General features: G+C 38.7%; 1 protein-coding gene across 1 annotated transcript; it reads right to left on the bottom strand.

The window, feature by feature from the left end:
- Positions 1–509: 509 nt before the first annotated feature.
- On the bottom strand, positions 510–6,057 carry APOBEC4 (apolipoprotein B mRNA editing enzyme, catalytic polypeptide-like 4 (putative)). The gene is given in 3 exon segments (XM_008567939.1): positions 510–1,183; positions 1,186–1,732; positions 5,812–6,057. Coding segments are annotated over 2 exon segments (1,131 nt in total). The 5' UTR covers positions 1,703–1,732; positions 5,812–6,057; the 3' UTR covers positions 510–569.
- Positions 6,058–8,456: the final 2,399 nt, after the last annotated feature.

Here is an 8,456-nt window from a genome sequence, read left to right as displayed (position 1 = left end):
CAGGTGGTTAAGTTTCAAAAATCAATTTTTGTAGCTATATGTAATCAATTAGCAGAAGGGCTTTTCCCCCCCACAAAACTATTTTAAATCACTTCAGAAAAATGCACCACCTAAAATCTTCTGTCCACAATTAACATTGAATGGAAAATCACTGGTTTGCTCTTGCAAACAGCACTTAATGTCAGTAACTTTGGGCTGTTTTCCAATTTTACAGTCAATTTTTATACTGAAACCAATTTAGGAAGCTATTTAATCCATAGGCTTTTTTAGTGGAAAGATGGTGTGGGTAGACTAGGATAATGGCATTCCTTTTCCACACCAAATATTAGCAAGGTACTAAAGCCTCCATTTTGATATTTTCATTTTCAAAGTAAAGGAGAGAGATCAAGTTGCTTATGGAAAATTATGGATTATGTTAAAAATAGTGTAGCTTTATAAAAGTTGATATGGTTAATAATTCATGTTTTGCTTTTAGTGCATCAATATATCTTCATTTAGGATCAGGCTTAAGAAAGAAAATTTTCAGCTTTTGTTGCCTATCTAATAAGTCCTCTGGTAATTGTTTGGTTTCATGCTGTAGGAATGTAGATTTTATTCTTTCCCTTTCTTCTTGTTTTTTTTTTCTTTTCATCTGCCTCTTTGCTCCTTGTAAACTGTTCTGTGATTTCCACTATCTCCTCTGGCCTTCCAGTGGGAGGCCTTCTGAGGTCCTTGGTTTCCTGGAATGACATTTGAGGCATGTTTAAGTGCCTTACTACATTCCTGGGTTTATTTGGGGTTTGACCCACATGGACTGGTGGTAGGTCTCTGAAAGGCACTAACACAAAAACCACAGGAACCCTGAGGTCTGGAGTTAGGTTGGGTTGCAGTTGTCCACTCGTCACTTGAAAAGACTGTCCAGGAAAGACATTGTTTGAGGGGTTGCTCTCTAAAGCTGCCTGAGCTCTTAGGTCCTGGTTGTCTTTTGTCTGGGGAAGGACATCACTGAAGTAAGGTTTCACTCCTGTTATGGCATTGATTTCATATGCGTTGTGCCTGTCAGCCAGTGCTCTCCCACTTAAAATGGGCTGCAAAACAGTAGATCCTGAGACACCACTAACAGAGTTGTTGAGGAGTGAATGCCAAATCCCACCAGTTATTGGACTCAAAGTGACCTGTGGCCACAAGCTGGCCAGGCTCCGAGAGCTTCGTAGTTCCAGGCTGAAGCAGGAAATTCAGTCTCAGTATGGTAGAGCTGAGAAAAGTAAATACTAAGAGTGATGTCTGGATACACTCTCAGGAAATTGTAGATTTTGCTGATGCAGCAGTGGTTAGCTTCATTACAAGGGGAGTTGCTGGAATACAGAATGAGATGCTTAGTTATATTGTTACTGTATATGGCTGAGTCAAGATAACCATTCATCTCAAATAGCATTGATTCTGGGTGGCTGTGATTCCCACTGCAACTGCTAGCATGGCCCTTTTGCACCAGGCTACCAGAAAAAGGTTTTAGTTCATAAAATGTGAGGTGTTTTGTTTGAGGATCTGTTGGCCCATAAGGGAATCCAAAAATATGATAAAATTCTGTGTTGGGAACTCCTGCTTCTTCTCCTGTCTGAATATGGTAAGGACAGTTAGAGCAATCTAGAGAGAAGCTTGGCCAGTAAGAAGGTCTTACTATTGTTCCACGATTTGCTAGGTATTCCTCATATAAGAGCTCCATTGCTAGTTTTATTGTCTTCTAGCTGCACACCTAAGCAAGGAAGAGAAATTATACACAAAACCAGTGAAGAAAAACTGACAACAATGCTTTAATTTATAAAGCCATACCTTTCTTTAAAGGAGGTAGTATAATAACTACAGTAGCAACTTTGATTCTTTTTTTTTTCTTCTTTTTTTTTTTTTTTTTTGGCTAGCAGGTACAGGGATTGAACCCTGGACCTTGGTGTTATCAGCACCATGCTCTAACCAACTGAACTAACAGGCCCTATCTTTGATTCTAAAAGATACTGATATATATGCATAGATTAGAAAGGTCAGGATTCGGGCCGGCCCGGTGGCGCACGGGAGAGTGCACCGCTTGGGAGTGCGGTGGCGCTCCCACTGAGGGTTCGGATCCCATGTGGAGACCGGTTCCTGCTCACTGGCTGAGCGCGGTGCGGGCGCAACACCGAGGGTTGCGATCCCGTTACCGGTCAGTAAAAAAGACAAAAAGGAAAAAAAAAAAAGAAAGGTCAGGTTTCATTTTCCTTTAATGAAGCTCCTGGAGGGTAGGGAGAAGACAAAAGAGAAAAGCGTAATACAACTTTACTTGTTTCATAGATCCCAAGTCAGTAGAGCAAATGGGTTAACAGTGCAAGTTCTAGAAACAGACTGCCTTGTTTCAAATCTGGGCTCTGCCATTTATCAGCTTAGTGGCTTGTGGCAAGTTATTTAACATCTTAGAGCCACAGCTTCCTTGTCTGTAAAATGAAGATAATAATAATACCTAATTTATAAGATCATTTTGGGGATTAAATGATAGAAAAAATATAAAATGCTCTACTATGTTCCTAACATGTAGTAAGGACTCAATAAATATTAGCTCTTAGTAGTAATATTACATATCCCAGGGTTAGCTAGTTGATTCCTGTTTATGAAAGTCCAAAGAAATAAGTGTGGTTTTGCATTTTGTTCATGTTTTTCCTTTGTCTCTTCTCTGAACATGTTAGTGTCTAATATATTGTACAGAGGTTTTAAGTGTGTCTGCATGTAAAATCAGCTATTTTTAAACATCATTCTCAATTATTTGGAGATTTTATCCTTTTGAGAATAGGATCATGGAGTCTGTTTTGCTTAATGGTAGAGACTTCTTGTAGAAGTGCCACTTGAGTACTCTTTGATTCATGGATATCCATTCACTGACATGTGAGAGCTTGACTTCCCATGGGTGTGTCTTAGAGGATTTTTGAAAAATTACTATTATAGAAAGCAAATATAGTTCTTTAGAATCTTTCAAATTAATAGTTTCTGGGATGTTAAACCCTAAAAGCTGAGATCTTTGAGTAATGATTTTTCCTTTAAAAAATATTCTTTCAGTTATCATTGTTCCCAAGCAGCTACCTAGGGCATTATAATAAAGTTTTTAAACATTTTAAAATAACTTTTTATTATACAAGTATTATGTTTCTTATAGAATATTTTTTAAAATACCAATTCATAAAGGAGAAAATAAAAACTCATACCAGTTTGTATCAGTTTATATTCTCATCACTGATAACAGGTCTATTCTCTCCAGTCCTTTTGCTATATATGTATATTATCTATAATATAAATAAAATCACGTTTTATACCTTGCTTTTTCACTTAGTATTGTGTCACGAGCATTTTCCTGTTATTAAAAATTCTTCAAAAAACACAATATTCATGGCTAATTAGTATTTTATTATATAACATTCAAGTTCTTGCCTCTTTTAGTTATTATAAATAATATTTTGATGAATATTTCTATAAATAAATTGTTCATATTAGATTAGATTACCAGAAGTCATAGTATGAGGTCAAACTTGGTCAAATTGCTTCCTACGAAGGTGTACCAGTATTATCACCTTCTCTCCCAGTGTTTATCATCCTATTTGCCAATTTGAGTAGTGAGCACTGGTATCTGTTTGTCGTTATAGTGTGTACCTTTTCTATTTCTAGTGAGGTTGAACACTTTTCACACGCTTATTGGTCTATAGTATTTATTCTTCTGTGAATCGTATTTGATCCCTTACCTATTTTTTGTTTGTGGTTTTCCTTATTGATTTTCAGAGCTCTTTAGGTATCAAATACTTGTCGTATTAACTTTGTAATATTTTTTGCAGATATTAATAGAGCCTTTTAATTATCCTGATGATATTTTAATTGCTCCAAATTTTACATTTTTCTGTGGTCCATGCTTTACCTGTATGATTTTTATCTATTATATTTAGAAAAGCCTTCCCCCTCAAAGTGCAATTAAGTAGTCCTCATATTTTCTTTTAGTATTTGTGGTTTCGTTTTTTACATTTAACTTTGTCCAGACAGCAAATCAGATAAGGCAGAACATTTAAATGAGGTAAACTGACCATTGCAACAAAATATATTTTTTACTTTTCAAATTCTCATTTATCATATCACAAATATTTATTATGGATTCTCATAAGGAAGTACTTTGACCAAATTCTGTCTTCCTCAACCAAGATCAGCTCAGTCATTGCTATATTTGATACAGCTTGATCTCCAGGCTGAAAACTGCAGAGTTCCTATGCTAATCCTGTCCTGGGCAGAAAATATTTTAAGAGCCTCAGTCCAGCTGTAGAGGGAGTGTGGGTTTCCTCATGCCAGCGTTATCCTAATGGCTAATATCCCTACACTAACTCCGGTACCACATACCAACCAGATTCTAGATTTCTCCTAACCTCTGCCATGTCATCTTAATCTGTAGGATTGGGTGTTTGCTTCAGTTTCCTCCTTCATACTATATTTTCCTGATGCAACTGAATTCCTGTCCTGAGGCTTCCTAGTCCTTTTAATAGCTTTTCCTCCAGGGAGCTGAATTTAACCCTTGACAATGGACATCTCTCTTGGAACCTGACTGCATTTCCTGCTTTATCCTGAGCATTGTTTTCTCCCTGGATCTTCTCCTCTGTCAGTCTTACTCTTTGGTTTGGATCTCTCTGACTGTCAAAATTTGCTGAAAACAAACCCAATTCTCATTCTTTTGAATACTATGCCCTCAATGTGGTCGACCACTGGGTGGCACACCTGACATCCAGGTTACTATTCACATTACGGTTTCAACACCCCCGTAGAAAATTTACAGATTGATTTGACTAAAATGTTATGTGCACAGTACCAAGAGGCCCTTTTCTGCCTTTTTAAAAAAGAGATATGTATATAGAGTTAACTATAAATAATCATCTCATAATTGCCCTTTTAAGAAGCAAATGTCTTTGTGTCTTTTTAGAGGCAGCAAGATAGAAACTTCTAATTGCTTTTCTAAGCACTCTTTCCTTTGCACCCCCTCTCCTATGGCTATTTTAGCCAGAAATGATACATCATTATTTCTTTAAGAAGATCTTGAGGACCAGTGGCCTTGATAAATAACGGAGAGAGCTCTGGAGTCTCATTTTTGCTGATGACTTTTCAGTGCCAACCAACTGTGGTTCCCCATTAGTGACGTCTTCAGTTTTCAAAGGGTCTCCATGGGCTTGTTCTTTGATCATCCTCATCTGAAGAAGAAGCTGGAAAAAACTTTGCTGCCTTTGAACTGTTATAGAATTTATGGCTTATTCTATCAATTTGTCACTGATCACAGACTATATTCTACTGTTAATTTTTGGTATCTGTGCTCTCATTGTCCCCTAACCAGGCAGAGAGGTGTTTTGTTTAGCCTACGGCCTACCTCAGCAACCATGATTGGTTCACAAGTCAGGGTGGTTAATACTTGTTTCCCCAGCAGTTTGTGTCCCTACCACCTAGTCCTTTTCTTTCTGCTTTGTCTGTGCTTGGGAAATACATGTTGCCCTCTGTAGGGCAGACCTACTAGCAGTGAGAACCAGAGATGTGGAGAACACAGCCTGCTGGAGGGCTCTTTGCATATGGCTGTGAGTGGCCCTTGGACTGGGGCCATGGGAGGACAGCCTTCCTTAGTTTAACATAAGTGAACTGTACCATGAGGACAATCTGTTCTCGTTTCACCCAACTAGAATTTAGTGAGTACTGTTAAAGCACAGTTTGCACTGGAGTAATTGGAGAATGGAGTTTGCCCTTCACAATCTGTACACAATCTGTTAGCAGCTAAAAAAAAATTGTTAGCAGTTATATTACCATCATTTTGTCTCCAGGCTTGGATCACATTCCAGGTGTTATAGGAGATAGTCCATTTCCTTCTTTTTCTCCTTTAAGTCCTATGCCCTGTTTCAAGTAGCTTTGGAGGGCAATTGTGCTGTAAAGATTCACCTCCTGTATAGGTTTAGGACTCTTTTGCAGTTTGTGTCTATCAGTTCATTTGAATTTTGCTGTCCCAAGTTAGAAAGATCGTGCTGAGGTGTGGCTGCCTCTAAGAACACTGTTGAATTGGTGCCATGGTAACGTTTGCAAAGTAGCTACTGCTAGGATACAGCTCTGACACTTATTACTTTATTTGCATATCAAACCACCTGTTCCAAAGACAAAAATACACATGACTGTATATTCCAGTCTGGATAAGAGGTAATATCCGACTGTTTAAGTCAATGTACTGGAGTTTTTCTCCCTCTAGTTGTAAGAATCAAGTTCTGAGGTCCTGCTCCTCAGCACCTTCCTCTTGGTCTAGAATAAGTGTCAGGCTTAGTGTGGACAAAATTTGTGTGGGCAAGATTTTCTGTTGCCTATGCAAGTGCCAGGGCCTCTCCTTGGGAAGCTTGCACGCAAGGGAGGGAGCAGAGACTTGACTTCCCCAAAGGGAGACACTTTGTGCTAATAAGCCCACAGTCCCTGAAGGGGGAGCTCTTTATTCTGTTCAAACCTGGGTGTTAGCAGTTTCCTTCCTCTTAGAAATTCCCTGGAAGACTCTTGCTATTGGTATGCATGTGGTTCCCTCCAGTTTAAGACAAACTTTCCTCCTGGATCAGTTGTGGCCCTTTCTCTGTGGCTGACGGAAGAGCCACTTGTTCTTCTCCATTCTTTTCTCCTACGCCCTTCACCCACACATTATCTCCTAGACACTAGACACATTGGTAGCTGTGATTCACTGTGCTCCCTCTCGGTTATTTCCTCATTCCTGTTCTTCAGGCCACTTGAAGGAGTGAGTGGGGATTGCTATTGTGTATTTCCACTAGTTACTACTACAAGCTCTTAAGCATATACACTCTAAAGTAAAACTCATCAGGGATAATGAGCACCCAGAAGGCACCTTCTGCCTTCTTGCAGCATGACCACTCTCAGCTTGTTTCTGTTCTCAAATGTCCAGTCTTCACAACAGCAGTCTAGAGGACTCCTTCTAGAATGGATATTTTATTTTGATCCTTGTGCCTTCTGAGGGGCTCAAATGTATTCATTAACTCTTCAGCTAGTTATTTTCAGTTACATTTTCCTTCCTGCTTTCTTTGTGCATGTTTACTGTATTGTGTCCCACTCCTTCCCTACCATTTGTCATGAATCATGACTGGTTCCTGCTTCCTTGCCTCCATTTTTGTCGTATCTCTAAGTATAAAACCAAAAGTTGATCCTCATAGCTCATCTTTTATTTAACCCTAATGAATGATATTTCATCAAAAATAGTACTTTTAAAAGGCATTACTTATAAAAAGCTGTTCTGATAGTTCCATAAGGAAGTATTAGTTATCTGACAGGTTCCAGTGAAGGGAGAAAAAGACAGAAAATAGTCCCATAATCTTCTGCACCATCATCCTGTGTGGACCGTGCACCCTCAATTGTAGGTTAGGTGCTTAGTAAATGACTCCTTAAGGAAGGTTAAACCTAAAGAAACAGGAAAAATGAGCCCTCTATCCACTAGTATATTTACCAATTGCATTTTAGGATGATTTTAGGGATAGGCAACCCCAACTAGCCAACTAAATGGTAGGTGTATTAGTTTGTTTTTGTTGCATATAACAAAATACTTGGAACTGGGTGGTTTATAAGAAAATGAAATTTATTGCTTACAGTTGCAGAGGCGAGGAGGTCCAAAGTCCAAGGAACACATCTGGTGAGGGTCTTGATGGTGGTGACATTGAGGGCAGTGTATCACTTTGTGAAATGGCGGAGCAGAGAGGCACTAACCTCCTCATTCACTGTCCTTTTAAAGCCCTCCACACTACGCCCATGACCACCATCATTAATCCATTCACTATGGCACGGTCCTACAATCTAATCCCCTCTTCAAGGCGCTATCTTTCAATTACCATAATAGGATTTCCCACCTTCTTAACAGTCATAGTGGGGGGCTAAGTTTCTAATACATAAAACCTGGGGGACACAATTCAAGCTTCAGTGAGTTTAGGGGAGACATTCAATCTACTACATTAGGTGCCTGTTAGATGTAGGAAGAATTCAAGGAAGGTCAGCTTTGCAAAGTTCCATTTAGGTTGCACAAAATGAATTGTAAGACTGAATTTTGTCACAAGAAAACTGTTTACAGTTCTTATTGCTAACTTGACACCGATAGGAAGAGAGAAGCTTGGAAGAAACTTCTAGTTTCCCACACAGACTCCTTTCTTCTGTCTTCCTTGGTTAATCTGCCATGTTTCATCCTTGTTCAGATGAGTTATAATGTGTATTAAGCTATATAAAAGTATTATGCGATTGTAATGAAGATTTACAAAGGCCAAATTCTCCCACAATGATCTATATTTTAAAAAGATTTTTACTCAGTTTGATACTCCAAAAATTATTAGTCTATGTTCTGGCAACCCAATTTAGGATATATCCAAGATGGCTTATGTGTTGCTAGTTGCTGTATAAAAGCCAGCTTTCTCATTGTGTGGCAGGAA

The sequence above is a fragment of the Galeopterus variegatus genome, unplaced genomic scaffold, assembly GCF_000696425.1.
Source record: "Galeopterus variegatus unplaced genomic scaffold, G_variegatus-3.0.2 Scaffold358, whole genome shotgun sequence".
Lineage (NCBI taxonomy): Eukaryota > Metazoa > Chordata > Mammalia > Dermoptera > Cynocephalidae > Galeopterus > Galeopterus variegatus.
This window is presented reverse-complemented; position numbering and strand designations above follow the sequence as displayed.